Below are 14,786 nucleotides of genomic sequence, written 5' to 3' on the forward strand. Positions count from 1 at the left end.
TTTTAATGTCTTCACTATTATTTTACAATGTAAAAAATTATTAAAATAAAGAAAAACACTTGAATGAGTAGGTGTGTCCAAACTTTTGACTGAGACTGTAGGTTAATCATTTTGTGACTTCTGCTCTCCTCTTGCTTCCAATGTAGCAGCTTGACTCTCTCTCTCTCCTTTCTCTCTCTCTCTCCTTTCTCTCTCTCTCTCTCTCTCCCCTCCACCCACGCACACAGAGGAAGGGGACTTGCTGTGGGGTTTCTGAAGGTTGGCTATAAGAAGTTATTTCTGCTTGTGAGTCCCACTTTATTTACTTGGGTTTTTCCCCAATGTATTTGATGCGACATATGCAAAAGTTTGTTTCTATTAATGCAATAGTGTGTTCCCTGTTTGCAACGTCTCTTTAGTAAGGGGGGGTTCAGCTCATTCCAGTGTAGGGCTGTGACAGTCTTGGAATTCTGGATGATGGTAATTAACCAGCCAAATGACCACGGTCACTGTAATAACTGTTCGAATAGCAAAAACAAAAAGCATATGTCCTCCACTCCTGAGTGCATGTGCTGCCATAGAAATAGAATGAATAGAACGGGCGTCCCCATTCAAGTCAATGATGGCATAATGGGTGGACTGGCAGTCATTGCAAGTGTACACATAGGAGCAAAGCAGGAAGTAAAATATGCGTTGTGATTTGTTGATTAAAGTCAACTGAAATACATTCCATTGCATGAGGCACATCATTTAACATCATTTAAATGAACATTCTACATTACCATGGAAATGATTGCATCACAATACCAGGCAGCAATAGATCTAGGTTCAAAGTGTACAGGTTAAGACGAGGATTCTAATATTCCATAACCCTTTGTGCCACTATTCAACAAGGGACTAGTGATGGGAAGTTTGTCTCTTTTTACTGACTCTGATCTTTTCGAGTCTTTCAGTCAAAAGAACGAATCTTTCGACTCGTTTCGTTTATTTGAGACTGTCATTTGAGTCAGTAATGCTCAGAGCACGCAGGACCCCTACCGGCGAACGATGAACTGAAACTCGACAGAGTCATGATTCTACAAGCCTCTCATTCACGTGTCGTTCTCCATAGGGGGCTTATTGTAGCTCTCATTTGTGACTGAGACTTGTGAACGTGTGCTTTAAACAATGTCCATTTGTTGATTGCCAGGCATACAAATAAGATTATTTCTTGATACATTTGAAACGAGGTCTAGTTGTGTCCGCAACCGGACTAGATTGTGAATGATTCTTGGCGGAATGCATTGCTTGACTGCCGTGAGGGTGAAAAGCACGATGTCGTTTTGGTTCTACAAAGCTGTGTCCATCATAACATTCAATAATCAATTAATTGCATTAATTCTTGCACCATGCAATTAATACGATGAGTTCTAATAATGTCTTTTTATTCTCTATGCGCCCGACCTATTTTCCTGATGACCTATTTTTGTGCGCGCATTTGACAGCTGGTGGTCGAAGCGCGTCTCTGGAGGTCAAAGGAACTGCACGTCACTACAAGGGACAAGTTTACGCATTTGGAATGATGGCGTGAATTGTATCAGCACAGAAAGTTTGCCTTCAAAGTGAAAAACAAGCACAATCATAGTGAATTGTAGCTAAATACTCAGCGAACACATAGTTTAACTATAGCCTCCGTAAACAATGTTATCGCCACTGTTAATGCAATGCATTGGTCAAATGAATGCGTTATTTTTGGTGACTTAATAAGAATTGGCTAGATAAATCCTCTGCTAAGGATAGAAAAACTACTGAAAATAGGTATTTTATTCAATGAATTAAACAACGAACGAGAATCAACCCACACATTTATAAGGGGACTTTGCTGGGTTGGCTCTTGGTGACACGTCCTGACAGGATTATAAATTCAGGTGTTCTTCCAGAATGTTTCAGTGATCATTCCATCATCTACTGGGTTTGGAAAATGAACATACCTAAAGCACCACCCAAATTATTGATTAATTTAAGACAATGTAAAAATGTAAATATGGTGATTTCATTGATGACTTGATATCCATAAAAGATTCGAACTTATCCCAACAGCCCAAAATGCATGGGGTCACTTTCTCAATGAATTCACAAAGGTATGTGATTAAACATGCACCTTGGAGAACAGTGAATGTTAAGGGACCTGCCCTGGGTTAGCTCTGTTGAGATAAAGGGATACATACAGACTGGGCTAAGCACTGTAGAACCAAAGATCCAAATGATTGGGAGTTCTATTGAAAATGATGAAACGCCAGTAAAACTAGAAATGCACAAGCCTCGTTCTATATGGATAGTCTTACAAATAATGTAAAAAAAATTGTTTATCCACATCAGTTCTGGAAATACACAAATAACTTTTAAATAAGTCAAATAATCAACCTATTCAGCAAATAATCCTAAATGGCCGTGTCGTTCAAGAGCCGGCAGATATAGCTAATGTTTTCATCAGCATTTCTCATCTATTAGCTCATCTACTACATCAGATAATAATTTCACCCACAATTCCATCAATGCCTTCAGAAAGTATTCACACACCTTAGCTTTATCCACATTTTGTTGTGGATAAAGCTAACGATGTTAGGATGAAACAGTCAGAGGTCACCAAGTGCAACATAGCTTCAGCGTGTAAATCAGCTAGAAAGATGTGTCGGCATCGAGTAATTGTCTCTGGCCCCCTCCCAGTTAGGGGAAGTGACGAGCTCTACAGCAGAGTCTCAGCACTTAATCGCTGGTTGAAAACTGTTTTCTGCCCCTCCCAAAAGATAACATTTGTGGATAATTGGCCCTCTTTCTGGGACTCACCCACAAACAGGACCAAGCCTGACCTGCTGAGGAGTGACGGACTCCATCCTAGCTGGAGGGGTGCTCTCCTCTTATCTACCAACATAGATAGGGCTCTAACTCCTCTAGCCCCACAGTGAAATAGGGTGCAGGCCAGGCAAATAAACTTTATGTCCTGAATACAAAGCATTATGTTTGTGGCAAATCCAACACAACACATCACTGAGTACCACTCTGCATCATGTTATGGGTATGCTTGTCATTGACAAGACTAGGGAGTTTTTTTTTTTTTAGGATAAAAGATTGATGAGAGTTTTTATTTATTTAATCCATTTTAGAATAAGGCTTTAACGTAACAAAATGTGGAAAAAGAGGAAGGGGTCTGAATACTTTCCGAATGCACTGTATATTCAAATCGGACTTTAGTAACCACATTATGGGGCCTGTTACAATATATAAATCATGACGTATTTGACTGATATCCACTTTGTTAGATCAGATTTGTTGAATGTGCGCCAGTCCGGCATCCTTCTGCGTTTTCATTGACCTCTTTACCGCATCTATTGCGAGTGTACCCATGAGTTGACCAGTCAAATGGCCAACTCATCCATAACCGTCCATAACCGTCGGTTACACGGTTATACAGTAATAGTACCAGGCCTATTCAGATGTACTGGTTTCCCTAAGTATGATGCTTTTGATTACTCGTAATTTCCCCTGAAGGGATTAATCAAGTTGAATTGGATTCAGTTGAGAATTTACTTGAATTGTGAATTGAATTGCATTACATTGCGTTGAATCAAATTCATTGTAATGTCTCCCTAGGACCAGCGAGGGGCGCATGTCGAGACAGAGCCTCTGTGTGTCTTGGATTTCTTTGTGACAGAGAACCTTCAGAGGCACGGCTACGGACTGGAGCTGTTTAGCTTCATGCTGCAGGTGAGACAGACACCAAGCCTTTACCTGGGACGGAAGCAGGGTTGGGGTTTACCTGGGACGGAAGCAGGGTTGGGGTTTACCTGGGACGGAAGCAGGGTTGGGGTTTACCTGGGACGGAAGCAGGGTTGGGGTTTACCTGGGACGGATGCAGGGTTGGGGTTTACCTGGGACGGAAGCAGGGTTGGGGTTTACCTGGGACAGATGCAGGGTTGGGGTTTACCTGGGACGGATGCAGGGTTGGGGTTTACCTGGGACGGATCCAGGGTTGGGGTTTACCTGGGATGGAAGCAGGGTTGGGGTTTACCTGGGACGGAAGCAGGGTTGGGGTTTACCTGGGATGGATGCAGGGTTGGGGTTTACCTGGGACGGATGCAGGGTTGGGGTTTACCTGGGACGGATGCAGGGTTGGGGTTTACCTGGGATGGAAGCAGGGTTGGGGTTTACCTGGGATGAATGCAGGGTTGGGGTTTACCTGGGATGAATGCAGGGTTGGGGTTTACCTGGGATGGAAGCAGGGTTGGGGTTTACCTGGGATGAATGCAGGGTTGGGGTTTACCTGGGATGGAAGCAGGGTTGGGGTTTACCTTGTACGGTTGCAGGGTTGGGGTTTATCTGGGATGGATGCAGGGTTGTAAATTGTAATTTGAAATCCAATTCAATTATTTAAAACATTTCATTTATTAGTAATGATTTCTCAATAAACTGTAAAGGAGATATTTATTTTTAAATGTATTTGTCCGATAAGAAACTCTCGTTTTCATTAAAGTTGTTTTGTTACTAAACGATTTGCTAAAGTTTGCACTAATGAATACACCCCTGCTCTCATCATTGTTGAGCACAGCGTTCTGTTTGGTTTGACCCGGGGTTGATTCATTACGCCACTTCTGTTGCAAAACGTTTTGCAACAGAAACCTTTTACCCCAAAGCTGTTGAGTTCCATTTTGTTCTTAAACGGAAGTTGTAGTTCAGTAGTGTCTCTCTTAAAAAAATAAGGGTCTGGAAGAAGTTGGAAGGGACCTCGCGGACTTCCCTCCACTTTAGAGCATGGAAGAATCGATCATTTATAGATGTGCAGCTTGTGCCAAAACACTTCGTAGACTATTCAGATTGGAATGGCAACGCGTGGAAAACATACAATTTAAAATGAACTACAACTTCTGTTTAAGAACCCAACAGCTTTTATGTCACGTTGAAGAGCGTTTGGAGTAAACAGTTTCTGTTGCCATGCATTTTGCAACAGATGAAATGTTTTGCAATAGAATCAGTGTAATGAATACACCCCAGGCTATGAAAACTAGAGCACACAGACTGTAATGTGGTGGAGGCGGGGGCAGAGTCACTGGATTAGAAATTGTGTTGCTAGAGATTACAGAGTGTTGCCAAGAGGGTGTTCTCCAAATGTCTGTTTTCTCGCTGAGACGTGTGGTAATTGCTCAGTTTGTTTTCTTCCCCCATGTTCAGCACAAAAAGGTGGAGCCAGTGCTGATGGCTTACGACAGGCCCTCCCCTAAGTTCATCTCTTTTCTGGAGAAGCATTACTGTCTGAAAAACAGTGTACCTCAGGTATGATTTGAGGGCGGTCTCTCCTGTGATTGCACCACCACTGCTTTTAATTTCCCAACACCGTGTCGTCACTCTGGTAAATGACTATACAGGTCTGACACCAACAGCCTGATATAATGAAAATAGATATGAAAATATCATAAACGAACTGTTTCTGACTGAGATAAGACAGGAGGTGAAGGGGGATGGGCTAAATATAGAATGACTGGTGCAATTAAGATATGATTTTATATTAATATGACGCAGGCAGGATGGTACTATTAGATAAAAGTAGATGTAATTTTCCATGAGTCCCCTGGGCATAACAAACTGAGATACAGTCAGCTATCAAACTGAGATACAGTCAGCTATCAAACTGAGATACAGTCAGCTATCAAACTGAGATACAGTCAGCTATCAAACTGAGAAACAGTCAGCTATCAAACTGAGATACAGCCAGCCATCATCAGTCATGTGACTCCAGTCATCTCCAGACGACTAAAGCAAAAATAGGTAAATTAAATAGTCCTATTTAAAAACCTTTTTGTAAGCAGAGATGGAATTATAAGAAACAACAACATTTTTTAGGAGTATTCAATCAATAAATCAGTTCAACGCATTTAAACCCGTTTATAAACATGTATAATTTCTTATAATGATGAAAGTTCAAAGTTTTAGCCTCACGTTTTATCTGATGAGACAATATTTCACTTGAGATCAAAATACTACCTCAGGTTGTTATAAGGGTGTTGTTAAAGAAAGGTGAGGATAGACAAGAGCCTGTCCCTATGGGCCCTGGTCAAAAGTAGTGCACTATAAAGGGAATAGGGTGCCAGTTGGGATGAACCTATGAGTCACCTTCTGTTTGTCATTACACCACAGTGTGTCCTCCAGACTGAGAGAACCTCCAAAGCCTTACTCATCAGGCTGGCCCTAAAGTTAATGCTTCTGTTAATAACCTCCACAGCCTTACTCATCAGGCTGGCCCTAAAGTTAATGCTTCTGTTAATAACCTCCACAGCCTTACTCATCAGGCTGGCCCTAAAGTTAATGCTTCTGTTAATAACCTCCACAGCCTTACTCATCAGGCTGGCCCTAAAGTTAATGCTTCTGTTAATAACCTCCACAGCCTTACTCATCAGGCTGGCCCTAAAGTTAATGCTTCTGTTAATAACCTCCACAGCCTTACTCATCAGGCTGGCCCTAAAGTTAATGCTTCTGTTAATAACCTCCAAAGCCTTACTCATCAGGCTGGCCCTAAAGTTAATGCTTCTGTTAATAACCTCCACAGCCTTACTCATCAGGCTGGCCCTAAAGTTAATGCTTCTGTTAATAACCTCCACAGCCTTACTCATCAGGCTGGCCCTAAGGTTAATGATTCTGTTAATAACCTCCACAGCCTTACTCATCAGGCTGGCCCTAAGGTTAATGACTCTGTTAATAACCTCCACAGCCTTACTCATCAGGCAGGCCCTAAAGTTAATGATTCTGTTAATAACCTCCACAGCCTTACTCATCAGGCTGGCCCTAAGGTTAATGATTATGTTAATAACCTCCACAGTCTTACTCATCAGGCTGGCCCTAAAGTTAATGCTTCTGTTAATAACCTCCACAGCCTTACTCATCAGGCTGGCCCTAAGGTTAATGATTATGTTAATAACCTCCACAGCCTTACTCATCAGGCTGGCCCTAAGGTTAATGATTCTGTTAATAACCTCCACAGCCTTACTCATCAGGCTGGCCCTAAGGTTAATGATTCTGTTAATAACCTCCACAGCCTTACTCATCAGGCTGGCCCTAAGGTTAATGATTATGTTAATAACCTCCACAGCCTTACTCATCAGGCTGGCCCTAAGGTTAATGATTATGTTAATAACCTCCACAGCCTTACTCATCAGGCTGGCCCTAAGGTTAATGATTATGTTAATAACCTCCACAGCCTTACTCATCAGGCTGGCCCTAAGGTTAATGATTATGTTAATAACCTCCACAGCCTTACTCATCAGGCTGGCCCTAAGGTTAATGATTATGTTAATAACCTCCACAGCCTTACTCATCAGGCTGGCCCTAAGGTTAATGATTCTGTTAATAACCTCCACAGCCTTACTCATCAGGCTGGCCCTAAGGTTAATGATTATGTTAATAACCTCCACAGCCTTACTCATCAGGCTGGCCCTAAGGTTAATGATTATGTTAATAACCTCCACAGCCTTACTCATCAGGCTGGCCCTAAGGTTAATGATTCTGTTAATAACCTCCACAGCCTTACTCATCAGGCTGGCCCTAAGGTTAATGATTATGTTAATAACCTCCACAGCCTTACTCATCAGGCTGGCCCTAAGGTTAATGATTATGTTAATAACCTCCACAGCCTTACTCATCAGGCTGGCCCTAAGGTTAATGATTATGTTAATAACCTCCACAGCCTTACTCATCAGGCTGGCCCTAAGGTTAATGATTATGTTAATAACCTCCACAGCCTTACTCATCAGGCTGGCCCTAAGGTTAATGATTCTGTTAATAACCTCCACAGCCTTACTCATCAGGCTGGCCATAAGGTTAATGATTCTGTTAAACAGACTAAATACATTACCTGGATGTCATGTATCTATTATATACCTGGTGATTTATTTATTTTCCTTAGTGTCATCTCTCTCTCTCTCTCTCTCTCTCTCTCTCTCTCTCTCTCTCTCTCTCTCTCTCTCTCTCTCTCTCTCTCTCTCTCTCTCTCTCTCTCTCTCTCTCTCTCTCTCTCTAGGTTAATAACTTTGTGGTGTTTGACGGTTTCTTCGCCAACAGATCAGGTAATATTCCATCTCTGTGCCTGCCTATATCTCTTAATTATATCTGTAATTTTGGATGAGTAGTGTTGTGTAACTGGCTATGTCCCAAATGGTTCCCTTTCCCCTATATAGTGCACTACTTTTGACCAGAGCCCTATGGGTCCTGGTCAAGAGTAGTGCACTAAATAGGGAATAGAGTGCCATTTGGACGCATCAACAGTGGTGTCTTCATGCCTGTGGTGGTGTGGTGACTGGTAATAGCAGCAGGGTTTGGACTAGCATGGGTGGCCACACCCTCACGGGGACCTGCTAGTGTCACTTCTAATGCAGAGTAGGCTGCCTCTCTCTGTTCCCACTAAAACACACTGGTGTTTGCAGCTGACTTAAGGCGTCCGCATTCTTCCCAGCCAAAACAGTTTGGAAGAGTTTGTGCATACAGCGCCTTCGGAAAGTATTCAGAACCCTTTACTTTTTACACATTTTCTTACGTTACAGCCTTATTCTAAAATGGATAAAACATTTTTTCCCCTTCAGCAATCTACACACAATACCTCATAATGACAAAGCGAAAACAGGTTTTTATAATTTTTTTACATTTATTAAAAATAGAAAACGGATACGTTATTCACAGAAGTATTCAGACCCTTTGCTAGGAGACTTGAAATTGAGCTCCGGTGCATCCTGTTTCCATTTATCATCCTTGAGATGTTTCTACAACTTGATTGGAGTCCACCTGTGGTAAATTCAATTGTTTGGATATGATTTGGAAAGGCACACACCTGTCTATATAAGGTCCCACTGTTGACAGTGCATGTCAGAGCAAAAACAAAGCCATGAGGTGGAAGGAATTGTCCGTAGAGCTCAGAGACAGGATTCTGTCGAGGCACAGATCTGAGGAAGGGTACCAAAACATTTCTGCAGCATTGAAGGTCCCCAAGAACTCAGTGGCCTCCAACATTCTTACATGGAAGAAGTTTGTAACCACCAAGACTCTTCCTAGAGCTGGCTGCCCGGCCAAATTGAGCAATCGGGGGTGAAGGGCCTTGGTCAGGGAGGTGAACAAGAACCCGATGGTCACTCTGACAGAGCTCTAGAGTTCTTTGTGGAGATAGCAGAACCTTCCAGAAGGACAACCATCTCTGCAGCACTCCACCAATCAGGCCTTTATGCTAGGCCAGACAGAAGCCACTCCTCAGTAAAGGGCACATGACAGCCCACTTGGAGTTTGCCAAAAGGCAACTAGACTCTCAGACCATGAGAAACAAGATTCTCTGGTCTGATGAAACTAAGATTGAAACTTTTTTGCCTTAATGCCAAGCGTCACGTCTGGAGGAAAGTCGGGATCAAGGCAAAGATGAACGGAGTACAAAGTATAAAGAGATCCTTGATGAAAACCTGCTCCAGAGCACTCAGGACCTCAGACTGGGGCGAAGGTTCACCTTCCAACAGGACAACGACCCTAAGCACATAGCCAAGACAACGCAGGAGTGGCTTCGGGACAAGTCTCTGAATGTGCTTGAGTGGCCCAGCCAGAGCCCAGACTTGAACCCAATCTAACATCTCTGGAGAGACCTGAAAATAGCTGTGCAGCGACGCTCCCCAACCAACCTGACAGGATCTGCAGAGAAGAATGGGAGAAGCTCCCCAAATACAGGTGTGCCAAGCTTGTAGCGTCATACCCAAGAAGACTCGATGCTGTAATCGCTGCCAAAGGTGCTTCAACAAAGTACTGAGTAAAGGGTCTGAATACCTATGTAAATGTGATATTTCCGTTTTTTTTGTGTTTTTTTTATTTACAAAAATTTCTAAACTGTTTTTGCTTTGTGATTATGGGATATTGTGTGTAAATTGATGCAGGAAAAAAACTTTCAATTTTAGAATAAGGCTGTAACGTAAGAAAATGTGGAAAAAGTCAAGGGGTCTGAATACTTTCCGAAGGTACCATATTTTTTCCGGCTGTTCAGGCACACAAAACATTTTCTGGAGGCAAGCCGAAGTCGGAAGCCAAAGTCTACACCCCTTCGTCTGTGATTGGTCAACAGTAGGGATTCTTCAATAAAGTCTTTGCTGTCATTCAACGAGAGACGACTCGTTTTTCATGCACATTTGTTCATTGAGAAATACTGCACCAAACATATTAGATAGATGTAAAATTGCGCAACTAATATCTCCTCTGAACTGAAGCATGTGGAGGCCTTATGCCCCCTTGACTTTTTACAGCCTAAATTAAAAATGGATTAAAAATAATAATAAATCACCCATCTACATAACTACCCCATAATGACAAGTGAAACAGTTTTGTTTTTAGAAGTTTTAGCAAATTTATAGAAAATTTAAATATCTATTTTACATAAGTATTCACACACCTGAATCAATACTTTGTAGAAGCACCTTTGGCGGCGATTACAGCTTTGAGTCGTCTTGGGTATGTCTGTATCAGCATTGCACATCTGGATTTGGGCATTATCACCCATTCTTCCTTGGCAGATTTTCTCAAGCTCTGTTAAATTAGATGGGGAGTGGCGGTGAACAGCAATTTTCAAGTCTTTCCTGCTTTGGCTGGGCCACTCAAGGACTTTCACATTCTTGTTCTGAAGCCATTCCAGCATTGCGTTGGCTGTATGCTTGGGGTCATTGTCCTGTTGTAACGTAAATCTTCGCCCTAGCAGGTTCTCATCAAGGATTTGCCTGTATTTGGCTCCATTCATTGTTCCCTCTATCCTTACCAGTCTCCCTGTCCCTGGCACTGAAAAGTATCCCCATAGGATGTTGCTGCCGCCACCATGCTTCACGGTAGGGATGGTGTTAGACAAGTGATGAGCTCTGCCTGGTTTTTCTCCAGACAAAGCACTTTGCATTCAGGCCAAAAAGTTACATTTTTGTCTCATCAGGCCACAGAATATTTTGCCTTATGCTCCGAGTCTTTCACATGCCTTTTTTGCAAACTGCAGGCGTGCTGTCATGTGCCTTTTTCTCAGTAGTGGCTCCCATAAAGCCCAGATTGGTGAAGTGCTGTAGAGAATGTTGTCCTTCCAGCAGGTTCTCCCATCTCAGCCAATGAACTCTGTCGTTCTGTCAGAGTGGTCATTGGGTTCTTGGTCACCTCCCTGACCAAGGTCCTTCTTGCCCGGTTGCTTAGTTTGGTCGGACGGCCAGCTCTAGGCAGTCTGGGTAGTTCCATATTTTTTTTCAATTTCCCAGTGATGGAGACCACTGGTCTCCTGGAAACTTTAAACACTCTAGAAATTGTTTCATACCCTTCCCCACATATGCCTCATCACAATTCTATATCTGAGATCTACAGACAGTTCCATGGACTTCATGGTATAGTTTCTGCTCTGACATGCACTGTCAACTGTGGGACCTTTATATAGACAGGCGTGTTACTTTCTAAATCATGTCCAAACAATTGAATTGGCCACAGGTGGACTCCAATCAAGTTGTAGTGACATCTCAAGGATGATTAAAGGAAATTGGATGCACCTGAGCTCAATTTGGAGTGTCATAGCAACAGGGTGTGAATACTTATGTAAATTAGATATTTCTGTATTTCATTTGCTAAAATGTCTAAAAACATGTTTTTCACTTTGTCATTATGGGGGTATTGTGTGTAGATGGGTGAGAGAAAAAAAATATTTAATCAATTTTGAATTCAGGCTGTAACAACAAAATGTGGAAAAAGTCAAGGGATATGAATACTTTATGAAGGCACTGTAGATGGAAAGATAGATACTGTAGATACTAAGATAGATAGATCGATCGATGTTACGTCATCCTGTCAATGCATGTATTTGGCCTTAAACCACTCAAAGGTGTCATACCATACCCAAATATGTAGCGGCATGTTTGTTGTGATTTGATAATACTGTCTGTAGAGACACATTGCCAAGACAAGCATGTAGCAGAAATTGTGTACACCGTGTTCAGTCCCCAGAAGCATGTCAATCTGCACTCCATAGTATGAGATAAGCTAAAAAGCTACTTTTTGGAAGTACTATATTGTAATTTTCATTAAACGAACACAAGTAGGCTACCAATAAAATCCCAATTCCCCATTTGCACCCTCCTCCAGTATAATGTACATTTTTCGAGAGTCACTAAACCTGGAAAGTGCTGTTCTTTGAAGTGCACTACTCACGAGCTGATTTTCTGTTACTCCGGTTTCCAAACGCGGCTTTTGTTTCACCAAACTTTCACAGGCTCGCCTCCCTCTCTGACGGATCAGGGAATGTACGGCTTTTTGTAAGGAACTCTCAATCTCTTTCTTTTTTATTATTTTTCATCCTCTTTCCTCGCATCCACTCCCCCGTTCCTTTCTCGTTTAGCTGCTCTGTCCCTTTGTTGATCTCAGGACCCCTGTTTCTCCTCTCTCGCTTTCTCTTTCTCTCTCTTTCTCTTTCTCTTTTCTCTCTCTCTCTCTCTTCTCTCTCTTCTTTCTTTTCTCTCTCTCTTCTTTGTTTTCTTTGTATCATTACCCTGCTTCTCTCCCAGCTGGGTCCAATATATGACACAATCTACAATATATATCTGACCAATATACTGTAGATATATGCTCATATATTGGATCTAGTCTCCCAGGTACCAGGCTGCTATGGTTACCCTAAGATCAGATAGATACACCACCCCTAACAATGTCCCAGGCTGCCTTCCTCACACCACTGATAATAATAGACCTGTTTGTAGTCCCACCCACTACCAGATCCATATACACAGATATGAGACAAGTAGAGATATGTTTGTACAGTACCAGTCAAAAGTTTGGACACACCTACTCATTCCAGGCTTTTTCTTTATTTTTTACTGTTTTCTACGTTGTAGAATAATAGTGAAGACATCAAAACTATGAAATAACACATATGGCGTCATGTAGTAACCAAAAAAGTGTTAAACAAATCAAAATATATTTTACATTTGAGATTCTTCAAAGTAGCCACCCTTTGCCTTGATGACAGCTTTGTACACTCTTGGCATTCTCTCAACCAGCTTCATGAGGTCACCTGGAATGCATTTCAATTAACAGGTGTGCCTCCTTAAAAGTTAATTTGTGGTATTTCTTTCCTTCTTAATGCGTTTGAGCCAATCAGTTGTGTTGTGACAAGATAGGGGTGGTATACAGAAGATAGCCCTATTTGGTAAAATACCAAGTCCATATTATGGCAAGAACAGCTCAATTAAGTAAAGAGAAATGACAGTCCATCATTACTTTAAGACGTGGTCAGTCAATCCGGAACATTTCAAGAACTTTTCAAGTTTGTTCAAGTGCAGTCGCAAAAACCATCAAGCGCTATGATAAAACTGGCTCTCATGAAGACCGCCACAGGAAATGAAGACCCAGAGTTTCCTCTGCTGCAGATTATAAGTTCATTAGAGTTACCGGCCTCAGAAATTGCAGCCCAAATAAATGCTTCACAGTGTTCAAGTAACAGACACATCTCAACATCAACTGTTCAGAGGGGACTGTGAATCAGGCCTTCATGGTCGAATTGCTGCAAAGAAACCACTACTAAAGGACACCAATAAGAAGAAGAGACTTGCTTGAGCCAAGAAACATGAGCAATGGACATTAGACTGGTGGAAATCTTTCATTTGGTCTGATGAGTCCAAATTTGAGATTTTTTGGTTCCAACCGCCGTGTCTTTGTGAGACGCAGAGTAGGTGAACAGATGATCTCCGCATGTGTATTTCCCACCGTAAAGCATGGAGGAGGAGATGTTATGGTGTTCGGGTGCTTTGCTGGTGACACTGTCTGTGATTTATTTAGAATTCAAGGCACACTTAACCATCATGGCTACTACAGCATTCTGCAGTGATACACCATCCCATCTGGTTTGGGCTTAGTGGGATTGTCATTTGTTTTTCAACAGGACAATGACCCAAAACACACCTCCAGGCTGTGTAAGGGCTATTTGTCCAAGGAGAGTGATGGAGTGCTGCATCAGATGGCCTGGCCTCCCCAATCACCCGACCTCTAACCAATTGAGATGGTTTGGGATGAGTCGGACGGCAGGGTGAAGGAAAAGCAGCCAACAAGTGCTCAGCATATGTGGGAACTCCTTCAAGACTGTTGGAAAAGCATTCCTCATGAACCTGGTTGAGAGAATGCCAAGAGTGTGCAAAGCTGTCATCAAGGCAAAGGGTGGCTACTTTGAAGAATCTAAAATCTAAAATATATTTTGATTTGTTTAACACTTTTTTTTAGTTAGTACATGATTCCATATGTGTTATTTCATAGTTTTGATGTCTTCACTATTATTCTATAATGTAGAAATTAGTAAAAATTAAGGAGTAGGTGTGTCCAAACTTTTGACTGGTACTGTATAGATGTCTCTACCTGTTTGTATAGATGGCTCTATCTACTACCATTCAATGTCTCATCAAAATGTCCACCATAATGCTCTTGGACAAAGACATTTACTCAGGATTATGTGACATATGGTATGTATAGTGTACATCCAGTAGGTTGCAGTGTTCTCAGTAGTGTGTTTGTTTGTATGAAGGTAAGACGGCATGTTAAAGTCCTCTCACTTTGTACCCAGGCCTGCCATAATGTTGCTATAAGGTTGCCATAATGTTTTCCCCATTGCTGACTGTAATTCTTCAACAGTGGCGCAGTTGAGAAAGGTTCCCCCAAAAAAGCCGGACGGAGAGATCAAGCCCTACTCGCTAACGGAGAGAGAAGGTGAGCCACCGTTGAACTTGGACAGAACAAAAAGAGGCTAACCCCTAATGGGCCAGTTT

At 42.1% G+C, this 14,786-nt stretch overlaps 1 protein-coding gene across 6 annotated transcripts in view; it reads left to right on the forward strand.

Annotated features, from left to right (window-relative positions):
- Positions 1-14,786, forward strand: part of LOC311133004 (alpha-tubulin N-acetyltransferase 1-like) — a 37,183-nt gene that overhangs the window by 11,830 nt on the left and 10,567 nt on the right. For 3 of the 6 annotated variants that reach the window (XR_014613556.1, XM_084166423.1, XM_084166422.1), the window contains exons 4-8: positions 147-285; positions 3,610-3,723; positions 5,185-5,286; positions 8,024-8,069; positions 14,653-14,727. Coding sequence is in view for 4 of the 6 variants with exons in the window: in XM_084166423.1 (XP_084022549.1) it covers positions 147-285; positions 3,610-3,723; positions 5,185-5,286; positions 8,024-8,069; positions 14,653-14,727 (476 nt within the window). In the remaining 2 variants the exon portion in view is untranslated. The remainder of the gene's footprint in view (positions 1-146; positions 286-3,609; positions 3,724-5,184; positions 5,287-8,023; positions 8,070-14,652; positions 14,728-14,786) is intronic. The other 3 variants (XR_014613557.1, XM_084166425.1, XM_084166424.1) reach the window with 1 other exon arrangement.

This window comes from Coregonus lavaretus (assembly GCF_964263955.1).
Source record: "Coregonus lavaretus genome assembly, chromosome: 7".
Taxonomy (NCBI): domain Eukaryota; kingdom Metazoa; phylum Chordata; class Actinopteri; order Salmoniformes; family Salmonidae; genus Coregonus; species Coregonus lavaretus.